This window comes from Ptiloglossa arizonensis, chromosome 4 (genome assembly GCF_051014685.1).
Source record: "Ptiloglossa arizonensis isolate GNS036 chromosome 4, iyPtiAriz1_principal, whole genome shotgun sequence".
NCBI lineage: Eukaryota > Metazoa > Arthropoda > Insecta > Hymenoptera > Colletidae > Ptiloglossa > Ptiloglossa arizonensis.
The window spans coordinates 11,234,134-11,252,925 of record NC_135051.1 but is presented as its reverse complement, the minus strand read 5'-3'; the positions used below and the strand labels follow the sequence as shown (position 1 = coordinate 11,252,925).

Here is an 18,792-nt window from a genome sequence, read left to right as displayed (position 1 = left end):
CGTATCGTTTCTTCATCAAGTGTCATAATTTAGAGAGGTAAGACCAAGAAAAAAAGTAAGGATCACCTTCAGTGTACGTGATCAACAATTTTCAACATTTCGCAAAATTGTTCAAAACATACATAAATATCGCGAAAGATTACAACATGTCCACATTTCAACCTGCAACGGTCTGTTACTTCAAAAAGTGTCCGATTCGAAATGAAATGAATCTGTGACAATTTTTATTATAAATTTACGACTTAGTTTCGTTGCAAGGAATTACTCCGTATTAGATTATACCGCGAATTAATTAATAAACTTACCTTGTATTTTTTTCTTCCTAACCTCTACTATTTTAATTTAAAGGCATGTTGTTGCTTTTGTTCTTCAACATTTTATGTATACTTTATGTAATATATAGAATGGACCATTTAAGTAGCAAACACTTAAATATCTCTGTTATCAACCGTTCTATGAAAACACTCTTCAGGATGAAGGCACTGTTTGGAGGTACCATTTTTCCAAGGTTATTCCTTTATGTGAACGCAAAGTCATCGATATTTAAAAAAATTTTTTTAATAATTTTGTTTCTATATCCTTGTGCAGCATGAAAAAACAAATCAAACGAGCTTATAAACTATACTGCCCGAATCATTCAATCTCGAGAAATTTACATTTATACGTCTTAACGTTATCAAACGATTACTACTTGATGAATCGTATTGAAAAGTTTATGTTACGATTCTTGTCATTGAGAAAGTTCATTGAAATTATGATTTCGAATAAGTCTCTCAACGGATATATACATAATGTATATGATTTCAGCATCATGGATGTCCGGTTGGTTAGATTGGGCAAAAGAGAACAATAAAATGGCTAGCTCGTTCTTCAGATATAACCCCATTGGATTTCTATCTAAGAGAAAAATGGAAAAAACCTACAACATCGGAATATATGAGATACAGAATTATTGCAACATATGCTTTAATTATCGTACGTCACAGAAGTTAAAAAATTAAAGCGAGTGGCCATCGTTTTGAACACAATAGATAACTTTGTGTCGTGTAATTGAAATGAAATAACTAGAACAGTGTGATTTACAAGATCGTTGGATTTATTTTTCTTGTCCTTTGTAAAGATAAACAAAATCTTAGTTACTGTTCGAAAAATATTACTGGCTTTCGATTCTAAGAAAATGACCTCGGCAGACGTAAATTTTTGTTTTTTTCATAAAATCATATATGACGGAAATATTGAAGTGTTTCCATTCAAATGGTCTACCTTGCATTATAAATGATCAGTTTAGTTTGATTGAAAATAATTTCACTTACTTGACTGTCAATTGCCTTTGAATCAAAAGTTTCTTTTCAATTTGTTCAATCGGAAATTGCGGAACTTCGTAGGGAGCTGAAATTTCATTTGGCAATTCGTGCGGAACAAGCCTCAAAGTAGTTGTACCACCTGTAGCTGCCGCATTACCTTCTAAACCAAAAACTGGACTTTCGCTTCCTGTAATGAAAAATATTACAATTGTAATCAGAGTTGTCTCTTTTTAGTGTACTTTAAATATTCATACTTTAAATTTGATTAAAGAGAAAGGATTCGTTTGAATTCCCAACACGAATTACAGTTAAGTTTCACAATTTATTCATCATTGTGAATCACAATATTTTCGTTTTAATAACAATTCTTAACGTAAATATACAATATACGTTGCATCCGGGAAATTACCATCGTTTTTTGCTTGTTCTGTTTTCTGCAACCATTCCGTTACAGAATTGCGCTTATATCCAGTCAAGTATTCATTGTCACTACCCAGTACCATCTTGCCAATTGTTTTATGCGTCTAGAAAGATTTTCACAATTCGATCTACTATTGAGTTGATCTAATTTTGCATTTGTAATTCGAACTTATCGATCGTCTATCGTAATTGCGCTTTATTGTAACTAACCGATGCGATGATGGTCGCTTCGGTCAGATTCTATCGAGTAATGGTGCTCAGGAAATTCTTGAAAGAATTCAATGCATCTTTCGGGCGTATTTGTGTGCTGAAACACAATTGCACCTTCGAATTTCTTGAAACACAATGTACGTGTAGCAAAACATTGACAGTTAGAAAATAAAATGTACAAAACATATCGTTAAATCAAAACACTATTTACGTTACGTCGTAATGTACATCTTATATGTGCAGCTGTGTTAGTACGGACAAAATTATCAGAACCAGGTGTACTATCTGATAAGCAGAACTGGGAAAAACAGTTACTTGCAATAAAAATCAAAAGTAAATATATCTATTTCGTCGAGTGACGAAGGATATTTTAAATAAAATATTCTTTGGAAACAATTGCGATCGAAATAAATAGTACCTCGAATAAAATCTTATTTCGATACAAAACTTTTAGAAATACTATTTAAAATACCATTTCATTTCTGAATTCGTGAGAAAACGATTTCATATGAAAGAAACCTATATGAAATATTATAGAAATAGTACAGTGGATTAATAAAGATGGTGATATAAGGAAAAACGAAAAAGAATAAGTAAAAATGAGCCCGGTAATGGAAAAGAGACTATCGGATACTGGAGGAAAAACGAGAGCGGATGAAAAAGAAATAAATGATGTCGGTCGAAGAACAAAATGACAACCTATGAAATAAACAATTAAAATGCAACAGAGGTATATCTACGCTGTAAATAGCAGGCAACAGTCTTCCCGTGTCGTATTATTTGTAAAACGTAATAAATAAGGAACAAGAAATAGAAAATATTTATTTCTAATATTTATGCATTCACTTGTTTCACGGAATATAAGTGAAGATAGTAAATAACGCGTGTCCGGAAGATAGTCAGTAAAGAAAATAATATTTTAAAATAGGTGTTATCTTGTTTAAATGTTTCAAGTGACGCGCTATCGATGTGTCTGAAAAATAATTACTAAAGGAAATAATATTGTGAAATAATATTTTAATTTGTCACTCGTGCTGTACTTTTGTCGTGAATGAAAATTACCTCGGTAAACAGGTCGCTTTCGAGCCGCTTACAAGTCACTTTCAGGCAGCCCAAGGGAAAACATGCAAAAACTGCTCTCCAATCAAACGCACTACGTACTAGTAAATAAAATGAAAAGTATAATGACCAGATAGATAGAAAATTTTGTTACACCAATCTAGAAGAACATCAAAATGTATTCTTCTAATGTACACCCAAGAACACTAATTCGTTTCCGTTTCACGGGGAAAGTCACTAACCATTAATCTTTCTGCTCGACAAACAATTTAGGCGATGACTTTTCCCATGAAGCGAAAGTAAATTAAATAATGCTCGCGTACAATGGACAATACAAAATTTGTCTCAACGTAACGGGAAAATGAGAACATCTATTGTAGTTTGCGCACCACGCGGCGCCTGATTTTAACAGAATTAGATGTACGCATTTTATGAATATGCATATATGTATAAATACATATTGGCCTCAATTTGCAAGGAGTTCTACAGCTGCCTCGCGGGAGTTTTTATATTTAAAGGAATTGGTCTAACGATCAAATGACGGCATTCCGAAAAATATTTTGTTCCAATGAGAATTTTGTATAATGAAGATTTGTGGTACAATAATCTTCAAATTTAAGTATTTTACAAGAAAGTGTGTTGAATGAGTACGAACACCGCACAGCATTGTTTTGACCAACGAACAGGTAACAAGCCTTGAAGACAACTAATAGTCATCCTGTCCATTATCACAATAATATTTGCTTTTTTAAAAAAAATGTTGAAACGTAAATGATGGTTGAACCATATATGAATCATTTGGTAACTACATCTGTACAAACGAAACAAGTTGTAATGTCTATATCATAAGAGAAAAGTTAACGAGGATTTCTAATTCGTCTGGTCTATTCACAACGAAATCAGTGTACTTGAATAAATTTTTGTATCCTGACAGTGATAATTGATTGTGAATCAATGGTTGTAACTTGATTATTGTATCTGTAGGATAAATTGATACCTAAATTTAAAATTATAACAAATGTCAAAAAGCTTCCTAACGAAGTTTATCCAAATTCGAAATCCCTGGACATTTAGGAGGCTGAATAAATCCTATAGTACTTTCCGAAATTTTAAAAATTTCGATACTCTTATTTTCTAATATGGGACTGTTTAAGGTTTCTTAACTGTATCCGTTAAATGGTCATACTAAACATAAAATCGTCGACAACTTCTGTTATTTCGGAAAAATTCTGTATGCCTGTTTAAATTTTCAAATCCACTGATACGATTCACTACATCGTTCAATTTTATGCAAAGCCCATTGTTTTTCCTATCAACATCGCAAACAGTAATTTCACTATTCCTTGTTTGTAGAAATCTGTCTACTGTCGCTTATTACGGTATGCGCCATTTTTTCCATTAAACTACATAGAGTGGAAAGAAAAAAGGGTACATAACTTTTAAAATAAACAGTACTCACCAAATGGAACAGAAAATTCTTAATGAAAATGGATCGCAAAACTAATATCAGATGCTTGATACCCTTTTATTAAAGAATTGCGTCCTTTTCAAAAATTCCTAGACGTGTTTTAACTATTTCACTAATAGTTTCTATATTCCAGCGTAATTCATCTATGTTATTAATTGTTGAAAAGTATACTTTACTTTAAAATGTCTCGCAAAAAAAAGAATCCACAAGATTTAAATCGAGGGATCGAGGAGACAACAATCAATCTTTCGTTAAAAATCCTGTTTAAATATTGCCAAACGCTTAATTTGTTAAACAATTAAAACAACATGTGGCTGTTAATTGGTTTGGTAAAACGATAAATCCTAAAAGTTGATTGCCTATCCACAGGTTCAAAAAAAACCGATGTTGAAAATTTACCTCGCTAATTGTAAAATTTTCGTCCGCCTATACATAGTTATTGTGAAAATTTGTAATGTCACTTCTTGTAAACAAAATACGCGAAACGAATTGTAGATTTGATACACACTGAAAGAGAATCCAAAACAAAAACTGTACTTTCACTGGATAATTGGTTGGAGCCAGAGCTTGTATTCGTTGAATACGGTACGGTGGAATAGAATATAGTAAATTTATTTGGAATTGTCAACGCAAAAGTATGACTCATTTCCGCTTATGCCAAAATTCTCCTACTACTTATTTTTGGATTTCCTTCAACCGCCCGTACCGACGCGATCTATTCAAGAACAATTGAAACAAATCTACCGAGTCTCGATATTGTGTTCTAAACGAACTCGTTTCACAAAAACGTCGATTAAGTTTCTTAAACAATGTGTGAAACGATACTTTTCAACTCGGATGTCTTTCTACGTTTTCTACATAAGTTTTTATGCTATCATAGTGCATCCATTGGTAACTCCATAAAATTAATACGTTTATATCATTTCTTGATTAAAATAAAACGATGTCGTTTTTACCACATTCGAAAAATGTATTGACCGTAACTGTTCACTAATCATCAAGATATCTAACTAACACTTCTGTCGCGATGCGACATCTCATGAAAAGATAATCCTGTGTTATGATACACGTGTCGAGCCGGAAGACAAACAATCCATTGTTTTCACATTTTACAATAACTCCTGAAGCGAGCAAGACACTTACGCGGAGATCAAAAAATTGTTCATAACTTTGTAAATATTGTTTTTTCAACCCGTGTTCATTAGGACTTTTTCTGCTTCATTTAGTATTGTCTATCCTAAAAATTATAAACCCTTTTTTCTTTCCATCCTATATAAATGTTTGCGATACTGCAAGTTTTCGCACTTTCCCCCTCACTGTTTCAAAAGTTAGTTTTCTTTTGCTCGCACTTCGACCAAAATAAACATTATTCTACTTCTATTGAAAACTATTATTGTCACGTTCTATCTCCTCTGGATTTTCGTCATCGGGTAAACTTGTAGATGGTTCTTTAGCAGCTAGAGGTAACAGTGAGTCAACCATTTCTGATTCACTCCTAGTTTGCGATGATACCGAGAAGAAACAAAGGCAAGTCAAAAGGACTGAAACCGAGCGTGAAACAATTCGAGACAGACGAACTATTAATACTTTATCTCACTTCGTCCTTCGAACACGTGATATTTATCCTTTGTGCACAATGTCCTTCGTCTGTTCCGTCTAGTATTTTGCTCGTCTTTTTCTAACACGCTCTCGGTCCATCTTGTCCTTGCCTTCAACAAGAAAGAAGCTAAAAACAACCACCGAATAAACATCATGTAGCCTCAGCATTATAGAACCCAAATTATACGTTTATAATAAAATTTCAGGTTCATCCTCAAGGTTTATATTGACAAATTTACGCAAACATTCATCAACAATTTATAAGTAAAATCCATTTTAATATATTATTTAACCAAATTGACGTATTACAAATCTGATTAAGTCTGAATTTTTGGAGAGTTTTTAATGACAAACTTGGCTAAGTTCAGTACTGTTCAGTACTGTTCAGTACTAGTCAATACTAACTTCTGTTCGGTTAGACAAACATGTTGCTAATATGTTGCTTAAATTGTTGGATTGAAAAATTGCAATCTAAGTGTTCAATCAAGATGTTTGTTTTTCAATTGTACTCGTAGCCCAATTGCCATTTGGTTTCATGATGGCTGGTAGTGGAACGAATGGTCGTTTTAGACACTTAGTGAGTCTTTGTAAAAAACAGTTCGTATCTTTATTTGAGGATAGACTGGAAAAGTATGTATGAAATTCTTCATACAACATTGCTTAATCGTGACCAAATAAATGTTTTATCTGGAAGTTTGCAAATTAGATAACTATAAAAACATATTATTTCAAAAGTAGTATAAAAAAATTCATAAATTAACAAGATATGGGATATATTAACTATTAATATATTCCAAATTTAAATATATAAAGTTTTTGTTACTAATTATTTACATAAAAACTTTACTTTTACACTTTTATTTGGTATTAGGATTAAGTTTTGTACGTATTAAAACATATTAATGAACTTGGTGCTCATTACAATGTAGTTGATCCTACCACTATTTTCATTCAGTACAATTCCCTTAACAAAACTAAGGGGAAATTTCTCAAGTCAATTCATTCATTTGCTAAACATTATTGAAATCAATTTGGTTTCTTACAAGTAGGAGTTATTGCATATGTTATGAAAAATAATATTAAATTAAAAATTGACTATTTTGCCATAACCAAACGCATAGATAAAGTTTAATTCTCCAAAGAAAAACGTTTTCTTATCTTAATTTAAAATGAATTCTAGTAACTTCAAAACGAACAAAAATTATCTTCCAGCACGATAATGTCAAGCTGTATACCACTGAAGCCACTGCCCAAATGATAAGAAAGTTCTTTCTTGCCCTATCTAATCCCCGGATACTACACCTTTATACTATCACCTGTTTAGGTCGATGCAACACGGTTTGAAAGGATAGCACTTTAAAAATCATGATAAAACGAACCCTTAGATCGACAATTATTTCACATTTAAGAGACCTGCATTTTTCCGACGTGAAATTCAGCGTCCAGTAGAAAAATGCAAAAAAATCATAAAAACCAGTATTTTAACTAAGGAAAAGTATTCTAATTGCAATATTACATAAATATTTTCGAGTAAAAAATTCGCAGAATTTGATTAACGATATAATTCAGTTTATTTTCAGTTACTGAATAATTGTGCAAGTAAGAAGAAACGCATCTTTTGCGAATAATTTTACTACTTAATACTATTTCATCTAAAACATTAATCTTCTTTCATTAAAACTCTAAAATTTAATTTTCTCTTACTCTTTTGTAATTTTTATTACCGATAAACTAAAATTTACAAATAAATTCGTTTGGCCGCTAACAATAAAACTTTTTGTTAATACATATTATAAATTTTTGCAATAGTTTTACATCGAGTAAAAATAATTATGAATGCAAAGAAATAGAGAATATAAGTCATTTTTTGAATAGAAGAAAATATAAATATTAAATAATACTTTAAATGAAATAATATAATACGTAAAACATTTAAGAAATGCCTAATCAATTTTAATTGATATTCCATTGGCGAGACTGAAAACCAATAAATTTATCGCGATCCACGATAATTGATAAGTTTATAAAACTTTAACTGTAAAATTAATACAATAGACCGCACTGAATAGTCTAAAATCCAAGAAGTCAAGGATTGTCTGTGTCCGTTAAGTGCAGCGAACTTGTTTCTTTCATGTTGCAAGCTGCATAGCTAAATTGTGCTCTACATTGTGGAGACATTACAAACTATTGGCTCTCGGTAAGAAGAATGTGAAGACCGAGAGTCGTTGGATGTCTTGCGTAATACAATATTATTCATTATCCTTTCACAATCAAATTTGTCGAATGAGTGCCGTTTTCATATATAAAAATGTATTATGCTCATATTTAGATTCACCAGTTCCAGTTAACAAGATCAGAACATTTAATGGCCACTTTCAGAAAAAAGTATCTGACTCTGTGAATCATCGACGATATAATTTGGAATCCATTCAAAACCTTGAAACTATACTGATGACTAGAAGTGAAGACAAATCGTGTCAATTTGTTTACGTACTTTCTGTAGTTCACAATTATAGATAAAATATGACACGTCAGCCAATTTTAGTAAGTGTATCATAAGGTAAAAAGAAAAACAAATGTTAGCTTTGTACCATTTCATATACAAAAAATTTTGTGCTTTCAGCGATCAAAAAAATGCAACTTCCATAAAAAATATCCCATCGTTAACGATACTACACCAAAAAGAAATGTATTTATGTACAAAATGTTTCCTAAATTTTTGAACACTATTTTCACATATTTCCGTTCATCTAATAAAAAAATGTTTCAAACAAAGGCTTGTCAATTTTTGATTAGCTAATTTAAATATTAAACTTTAAAAAATTATTTTTCATTTTAACAAAAAATCAAAATTACCTTAATTCTTTTACCCTATATATTTTTGAATTGAAAACTTAGGTCCAATCAGTAAAAAAATTCATGAATGAAAAATGGTTTTACTTAAATTTACGTATTGAAAATAACAATACAATTGTCAAACTGCTAAGTTTATTACAGACAAAATTATTATTCTGTAAATTTAATGATATTGCAATCGTAGTTTCATCCGTACCATATTTCCCATCCAGTTGTAGTAGAAGAAATGCATGCAATATAGTACATTTATAGAAAAAAATATTTCCGAATTAATTTTTTCGTTTCGCGGAAACTTTTATTATCTTAAAATTTCGTTACTTCAATGTGGCAGATTTCTTGACGGAAAACATCATAAAGAACGAATGTATAAAACCTCTTATAAACGAGGACAATGTTACATCGATATTAAGTTACTTTCAAATTAATCTACATGCATCTATTCAACAAATAGCGAATAAGCTGAACATATCAGTTAAAAGTATTCATACCATTACAGAAAAGTGTAGGCATCACCTATTCAAAATGACATTAGGCTAATAACTTCGTGATACTGATGGATCTTGACAATTAACATTTCTTGCATGGCAATGTACTACTTATCAAGAAGATCCTAAAATATTAATGATCATTCTATGAACTGACGAAACAACGATGTTTTTAACCATAAAAACTAACATGATAACATAACTTTTAAGTTAAAATTAGTGTCAATTGTTGATGGGATCATACTTCATTGAAGAAAATTCAACAGGTCAACAATACCTTACCTTCCTAAAAAAAAAAAAAACTTCCAGACTTATTGAAAAACATTTCTCTTAATGTTAAAAATGATATGTATTTATAGCAAGATGGATGTTCTGATCTACATAGTGCGTGAATAACTCAATTCTAAATTTCGAAATTATTGAATAAGAACACAGTCCAATTCCTTGGTCACCGCGTTCTCAAAAATATGTCCCCTTTGGATTTTCATCTGTGGGGATATCTGCAGTTTATTATTTACGAAGACCAGTTAATAATAATATTTACAAACTCAGAAAATGTATAATACACGTGTGTAACAATATAAATCGAAATGTGGAAATTGATTCGACAACTAAGAGTGTCGTATAAAGGGTGGAGCACTATACACAGAACATGGACGCCTATTTGAACATAGACTAATATGTACATACACACAAAAGTTTAATTTATTTCGTTTACTTCATTTATTTTGTTGTGTATCGTTTACACATATCATCCACGTTTATAAATTTTATTACAAGTTTTGTTACTGTTATAACATTCTTTATTATAAGTTCTCAAAAATTATATTATCTAAAATTGAATTTATTGTTATAACACATACGATATCATTAAATTTACATCATAATAATCTTATTTGTCTGTAATAAAGTTATCAATTTCACAGCTGTGTTATTTCCAATACGCAAATTGAAATAAAGCTATTTTTCATTTATGAACATTTTTATCGAGTGAATCCATATCTCTCGATTTAAGGTCATCTCAAGATCATAGTGTTTAAATGGTTGAATTCATCTTGACGTCAATTATAATTATGTGATGAAAAAAAAATAATTTTTTTAAATTTAACATCTAAATATGCAATTGATCGAAAACTGACAAACTTTTGTTTGAAACATTTTTTATCCGATTAATGAAAATGGTTGAAAAAAGTGCTTAAAGACTCAGGAAACACACTCCATAGACTGGTTATTTAAACGTTTGTATCAATGAATGTACGTAATCAAGAATAAAGACTTAACAACCAAAAACAACACATCATCGTTGACCAACAAGAAACGTTAAATTTAAATTATGTTAAATAATTTAATGCGCGTACATAAGACTTATTAAGAAACACAGGCGATCGACATTTCGAAGATCCTTAAAAATTTAATTAATATGCACCACACTCTCGCCGTTTAGAAACGTTGGTTACGACTTTTTAAATTACAACGCCACACAAAGCACAAGTATATCACATCCGTTTCCGAAACAAAATTAACACTTTTAGTCGAGAAAATATGTGACAAAAAATCGACTGAACTGACGATACAATAAACGAGACGCGCCTAGTTCGTACTTCAGAGGGCACTGACCACGTTAACTGAACGCAAGTATCGAATACACTAACTGTAGCGTGGGGTTAGCACTTAGTAGACATAGAGCCCGTACGCGCGCTCTTCTACGCTTGCGTACCACATCCCATCGCTACTAAGCATGCTGGTAACGCCATTACGTGCAAAATTTCCAACGCAGACTCGCTCGAGACGCGAGCAGGAACAATTTCCCTCTCCACATACACATACTAATGCACTTCGTTCGACAACTTCGGGCAATCGAGAAAGAAGGGGAATATGAGCTTTTCTTTTTCCTCTTTAAACAGCTGAAGTCTAGTAACGAAATATTCAATTGATATTAAAATTGCACGAGTTTTTCCATACGAGATAAAAACATGAGTGACAAGAATTACGGAAACGTAAATTAAACATGCTACTGAGATTTAGTTTGTCCGTGAGAAGCAAACAAAGAACGAGAAAAAGTCCTATTTAACGGTTGCGTAGCACATCGCGGAATGTTGCAAATCCTAATGCATTATTTTAAAACGTCGAAAAGCTGGTCAAAAGTAAATTATTCGAAACAACGAATATGGTTTAAAAGAGTTATAATATCATTAGATAATACTTGAAAGTATAAGAAATAATCAAAATTAGCGAAAAAAACTGATTTAAAATTTTAATTTTGATCGATTTATATAGCTTATATAATGCCACTCTCTTAATATTATGTTTAATATCTATACTTTGAAACATTTTTTTTTTTTAAATTACACTTCCGTCTTTGGAAGAGTAATCATTAATAATTAATATTATTAAAGAGATATCATTAAATATCATTAATAATATTCTTATGATCACACTTAAATATATAGACAATTAGAAATATATAATTTTGAGGAAAAATGTTATTTCGACTACCTTACATTATCAATAAAAAAAAGAAACACAAAAAAACCCTCTGGTTTTGCATGAAAATATTCCTGGATATGTTCGTAATAAATATCGTCATATTTACTCCAAATAAAAAAATTAGTATTTTACGTAATATGGCGTTGGGATATTATGTTGCATAAAGGTAATGGATTCAATAATACGACATTACTATTTAAGATATTTATCTTTTATATGATTAACAATATATAATATATTTTACAACATTTTGTTAACTCATTTTTTAATTTTTATCAAAAATCTATAAGTATGTATCGATTGGAGAATGCAAGAGAGAAAACATATATTTATATATTTGTATGTATTTAAAATTCATTTCTTTTTTAATAACTTTGTATCATTAGTTATTATTTTAATAACTTTAGTCACATCATTATGTACATCTAAAACAGAAATTTACACAAATGTCAATCACCACTTTCATTTCAAATGTGTTTTCTTCCTATGAGACTGATACCTAAAAAAGTGTTTGGCCGTTTAGATTAAAAGATTGAAATGTTTCTGTTGTGTTAGATAAAAGATATAGAAATTTTTAATATTCTTCTAGCGTTTATAATTTTCGCTAACTTATCGGTGAACACTATGCAGCGTGTCATGCTGCGGCACTAGTTATCTACTTCGTGAGCCCGCGTAATAGATTGTAAAAGTAAACAATTGGTTTCCTGGTAGTAAAAAAATAAGAAGCATTTAACTGCAGAGAATCTTATTGTCACTTTCAGAGTGTATTTAACCTTAATCCAGACGTACTCTATGATTATCTGATACCGTATAAAAATCATCGTCGAAATCAGCAATGTTAATTTATGATGTTTAGCCTAAATTCAATTCTCTGAGAATGAGAAAAAAGTTTAAGAACGACAGCCGCTTGATATTTTCTTCTTTCGGCCGTGGAAAGTATTTACCAGATACCCGACATATATGTTTCTGATTACATAATTTTTATGGGCATCAACATTTCGCTTCAACAACGCAATGAAACTCCTGTTATCAATTCATTTCCAATTTTTAGCTCCAAGGTATCAGAAATAATCCAGCTGACTTAAGGCTAAATAAATACATTATATCGTTGAAAGTGACAATACGATTTTTGAAACTCCAGCTTCATTCTACTTCAAAATATTGTTGCACCACGAGTATTTAAACTGCTTCACTGGACAGGATGTAAAAAAAAAAAAACAATTTTTGCACGCTGCAATTATTGCGAAAATTATTTTTGCTTTAATCACTTTTTCATTCTCTCCTCTCGATAAAATTATCACAAGTATAATGCATAATTGTTCATTACCAATGTAAGATCTTTTTGAGCCTTAACATTTTTTTCCTTTATAATTTTTATTTTATTTTCTCTTTCCACAGGACAATAATGATGTACATTTATTAGGATTTCTATCCAATTCTATCGACGCTTCTGCAGTTAAGCACTTGCTGTTTTTTTTTTTACTATCAAAGAATCAATTATTTTTTTTCAGAATTTATCGCACCAGCTCACAAAGTAAGGTTCGATGCAGACGTATGACTTTTCACCGCACAATCGTATGTTTTTCCTTATTCTCCCAATTGAAAACAACGAAGTCAAACACACCGAAACGCATGGCACATGACACGACTGGCTACACAACTGCGCCAGCGTTAAGTAAGCCTTTTCTCACTCTTTATTTACTTTGCATGAACAAACCAGATCTCAATGTCATTTTTAATTTACGTTTCCGTAGGCCTTCTCATCTATACTTTCAATTCGTATAAAAAAAGTTGTGCAATTTTAGTATCAATTGAATGTGTTTTCTTGTGAGTTTCCAGTAAATGCAATACGCTCTTGACTCTTGACTCTTGAATGACTCTCGTCAACTTATTTAGACTACGACGAAAACCATACGGCCCAGATATTTTTACTTTCCAATTTGTGAAGAAGAAAGGTTTTGATGAACGGACACAAATTTTGAAAAAATATTGTTCTTTGGAAAAACATGTTTTAAAACTCTTTGATCATATTTTGATTATTAAACTCAAACTTTTTGAACGTACGTTCAAAATTAAAAAAAAAAACTATTTTTTCTGTATTTTCTCTAATAAAGAAAAAACTAAATGTATTTGTAATTCGTTATTTCAATCTTAATTTTCTGTATGTTTTACTTTTTCATCTTATTTGAATTTTAATTATATGTTGAAAATTTTGTTTTCTTTAAATAATTATTTTCTTCAATTAAAATATATTCACAGAAATGTTTTATTTCTGTTAATTCATTTTACATTTTCGGTGTCTGACGTTTTCTGTGTTACAATTAACTCAAACACTAAATATCGATCCGCTCAAGACATTTTACGTACAAAGCAGTATAGTTATTTAATGTTTTCCTTTATGCTTTTGTCAACTTTATATATTAGGGTAAAATTTATTGGATTTATTTTTATATAAAATATAAAATAATTTTATTCATATAAAATACCGTAATTTTTAAGCACATATTATTTCTTTGTCGCATGTTCCCAAAAGCTTGTGGTTCAAGATAAAACCTACAAAGGATCTATTAAGAAATAAATATTTTATAAATAAAAATTGATAAAATTTGTTAAAATGAAAGTCCACTTCCAGCCAATTCTATGCATACTGTATCAGCCCTTAATATAAAATACAATCAAAATAGAAAAACTAGTTACTATAAGAACATGTAGATTAATAATAATGTTGGTTATTATTTACATTAGGAAGATTGAACATTGATTTCGATGAAATTGAAATATGTTATAAAACTCAACATTCTGAATAACTTTTTCTGTACATATAACCATCGCTCAGCTTTAGTTTTCGAGATATTAACAAAATTTCGTTGGTATTATCCACTGAATTCTGCCTATATACATACATATGTATGTATACGAGTACGCGAGGTCATATATGTCAACACGAGACAGTGACTTATCTATTGTGTCTATAAACATCGAACGTTGGTCAGCAACCAACATATATAACGGGTGAACGCAAATAAGTGGTCGGACCTTCTGTCAGGGTCACTGATCAGCGTTTACCCGTTACCAGAGTAGTCAAATTTTATTCTCTAAATCGTTAACTGAGAGGAGTGGAAGAAAATAGTATAGTGGGGGCTGTTCCCCTCCTTCACGCATAGTGCATTGAAGGCATTAGAATTGCGATGCGATTTGTAATCTTCTTTCACTCTAATGCCATCAACGCACGATGCGTGAAGGAGGGGAACGCTCCCACCGTACTACCTTCTCCCACTCTTCCTAGTCAACGATTTAAGGAATAAAATCTGGCAACACTGCGGGTCGTTACATACGTCGTTGCCACGCCGCGACATACTGCATTGTACAGTAATGCCCGCTTTAGCATCTTTTGCCCACTTTAGCGTCTGTTGTTATCCCCTCCCATTCTTCGAAGTCAACGGCTTCGCGTATCGAACGTAACTTGACGCCGATTGTTATCGATACATTATATTTATATACATGCATATGTTAAATCGTCAAATTGTCGATTTCAAGTGAACCGGTTGTGAAATATAAGACAGTCGACATTCAAACCTGCCGGCACGTGTACTGTATGTATAGGCAAAATTCAATGTCATTATAACAACAGTTTTTTTAATACCTTTTTAATTTTGAGAATATTGAGTTTTACAACATATTTCAATTTCAACAAAATCAGTGTTAAGACTCTAAATGTTAATAATTACCACATTTCTCGATAAGTTTTTCAATTTTATTTTACACTAGCTGAATTACCTGACATTATCCGGAATGTGTTTTTGTTTTATTTGCTTAAAATCGATAAAATATATAATTTTTTACACAAGTTACCGAATTTGGCTATTTTGAACTCTTTTTAGGACCATATTAAACACGAATAACCAGGTTTGATATTTCGATTACGATTAATTTGATCAAAAATACGTTTAAGACACAAATATTTTCAAATTTAATTTACAATAAATTTAGTTACACATGTATGTTTTTGCTATGAAGACGATCACAAATAAGGTATGATACACATTCATTTTTGTACGGTCTCTTTCTATATCCCCTTTCTCGGCAACAATGTTATGATGTCATGAAGTTTAAATCGGACTACGCTACAGATGTACTTCAAGTTCAACTGTCTGCACTCGAAAAATTCTCTGATTACGTATCAGCAACTCGAATATACTTTCTTATATCATTTGCTAAATGAGTAAATATCATCCAAATTATGTTATATTTCGTCTTAGTTTAATCAGGAAGATTTTACAAATATTATGGAATTTTTATTCTATACTAGTGGTGGTTATTATAAAATAAAGGTAAATAAAGTTCTAGGATATACGTATATTGAATGAGGTAGTAGTAGGAACGAAACATTAACAAAGCACACAAATAATAACTACTCTGTCTACGCTGACTACGCTGTCTACGCTGTCTACGCTGTCTACGCTATTCTTATTTCACGCGACACGACACGCTTTGACAATTTTCCAACAATGAGTGCCCTTAAACACTCTTCTTTCGCACCTTATATTCTTACACGCATTCATTCCCTTTCATTCTAATCCTTAATCTCTCTTACTCCATGCATCTGGTCACGTTCGCCCAAAATTTTCCAGTCTGGCGCCATCTCAATTGCTCTTCTTTCACGCCTCGAAAACACTTCACTTGCTCGTCTATTCCAAATACTTCAAATTCTCTTCGAACCACATGCAATTCCTTTCATTCTCACGCATTACCACAATATATTGATAAAGGTTTCATGGAAAAAAGAATGTGATTGTATTAATGTTGTAAGTGATTAAGTGGCCTTTAAATTTTGGCATCTAATGTAAATACCTCGACGTTCAGACGCTCTTTCTCTTTCACTTTCTTTCCCTTTCTATAACCGTCCCCACTGTGACGTAAGTATTATTAAATTTACTTTTAATTATATGTCTGAAAATAAATCAAATAAAAACTCAATATTTGGTTAAATTTGGTATAAATTGTAATTATAGGGTCTATATTTTTTGAATATTATACATATTGCATTTTAATTAATTATATAACAAAGAAAAACAAGAAAGTATACATCAGCAGCTATTTTCTCTGAAACAAAAGTATTGGCACACTTGTAGTTTTGTGATCTAATATTTAGTCTAATATTTCGTATATCTTCCCTTATTTTTTATTACGACCTTTAAACGATCTGATATGGAATCTAATAATTTTTGTACAATTTCTGCACTTATGTTGTTCCATTCTGTCGATAACACTAACTGTTGTTTATTTGTAATGTGGTGATTTCGAACACGTTTTCCCAATTTAGCTCAAAGATGTTCGACCGAGAACATGGGAAATTTTCCCCAAAATTTAATTTGTGTACACTTTTTCTTAAATTTTGCTTTAAAATATTCAAATAAATGTACTTATCCATTATGTCTTCAATAAAACAAGCTCACTAACCCCACTTGAGCTCATGCAATTCCAAACCAATACCCCATCACCCCCATGTTTCACGGTACCCTGGGCATTCTTTGAATCTAGCTCCGTTTTAGAGATCCAAAATCATTTTGAAAAGTATTGACTTATTTTGTTCATCACAATATAATTCCTGGCAAACATCAATCGTTTTTCCTTTGTTGATCCGTTAGTTTACATTGGCAACACTTGACGAATGGTTATATAGTCTTCTTTAATAGTCGCTGCAATTTCTCTAAAAGAGCTGGTAGGATTTTTTTTCACAACATTAATAACTTTCCTTTTTCCTCGTTCACCCAACTTTTCGGGGCAACCACATCGCAGAACATTTACTACACTTTCGGTGTTAGAAAATCATTTAATTATGCTTCTGATTGTAAAATGACTTCTTTTTACTATAATTGCAATAATGAAAAACGAATTTCCTTCTTTAAACAAATTTATTTTAACTTTACCTTCCGAAATAGTCGTTTCTTGCTTTTTCTGACCAATTTCGTATGTTTTAGTGTTTTCTTCTAAGAATAGTTGACTAAACAATAAACATATGAATGCTATTGATCCAAGGGAGTAGCTCACGTATAAACATTATAAAAATTTCATTTTATTTTGTAAGGAAAAGCTGGTTTTTTCACTTGTGCCAATACTTTTGTTTCAATGAAGACAACTGTTGATGTACACTTTCTTGTTTTTCTTTATTATGTAATTAATTAAAATGCAATATATATAATATTCTCAAAATATAGACCCGATAATTACAATTTATACAGAAATTAACCAAATATTGTATTTTTTATTCGACTTATTTCCAAATATATAATTAAAAGCTAGTTGTGCCAATACTTTTGTTTGTGACTGTATGTCGTGCCTGGTAACGCCATCTTCCGATATATGTAGCTTTTTAAACTACTGATATCTTTATGAGATTTAGTACTATTTACGGAACAAAAGTATAAGGTCATGTCTGTTTACTGGTAATTACTAACCTCATGTGTATAATTATGGAACAGTTTTCGCGACATATAAGTTATGATTTTTTTTAATATTAAAACTTTTAACTAACACATACAGTTTGTGTTTAGAATCTGATAGTGTTATATATTTTGTACAAAAACTAAAGAGGAAAAACTCAAGTTTTTTTGGGATTAATTGTGTTTGTAATAATAATAATTGTAAATGATGGATTGCAAAAAAATAACCAGGCATCAAAGGATTGGTGGAAATGTTAAAAAATGAGGAAGAAGTTGGTAGTGATTATTGGAATCTTGAAGATTTCATACATAGAAGTAATAATACAGACAGTAAAATAGACTTAAAATGTTTGATATGCGAATAAAATAATGAAGAGTGTACAAAGCTGTACAAGAAGCAAAAGCAGAAGATGAAGGACTAACAAATTTTTATCCTAATAGACATGAAAAGGATAAGATGC

At 30.9% G+C, this 18,792-nt stretch overlaps 1 protein-coding gene across 8 annotated transcripts in view; it reads right to left on the bottom strand.

Annotated features, from left to right (window-relative positions):
- Ampdeam (AMP deaminase) overlaps nt 1–18,792 on the bottom strand; it is a 75,291-nt gene that overhangs the window by 44,425 nt on the left and 12,074 nt on the right. For 3 of the 8 annotated variants that reach the window (XM_076308874.1, XM_076308875.1, XM_076308881.1), the window contains one exon: nt 1,314–1,491. In XM_076308874.1, coding sequence (XP_076164989.1) covers nt 1,314–1,491 — 178 coding nt within the window. Of the gene's footprint in view, nt 1–1,313; nt 1,492–1,713; nt 1,848–1,934; nt 2,032–2,996; nt 3,095–10,759; nt 11,061–18,792 lie in introns of those variants that run through there. The other 5 variants (XM_076308878.1, XM_076308879.1, XM_076308877.1 and 2 more) reach the window with 5 other exon arrangements.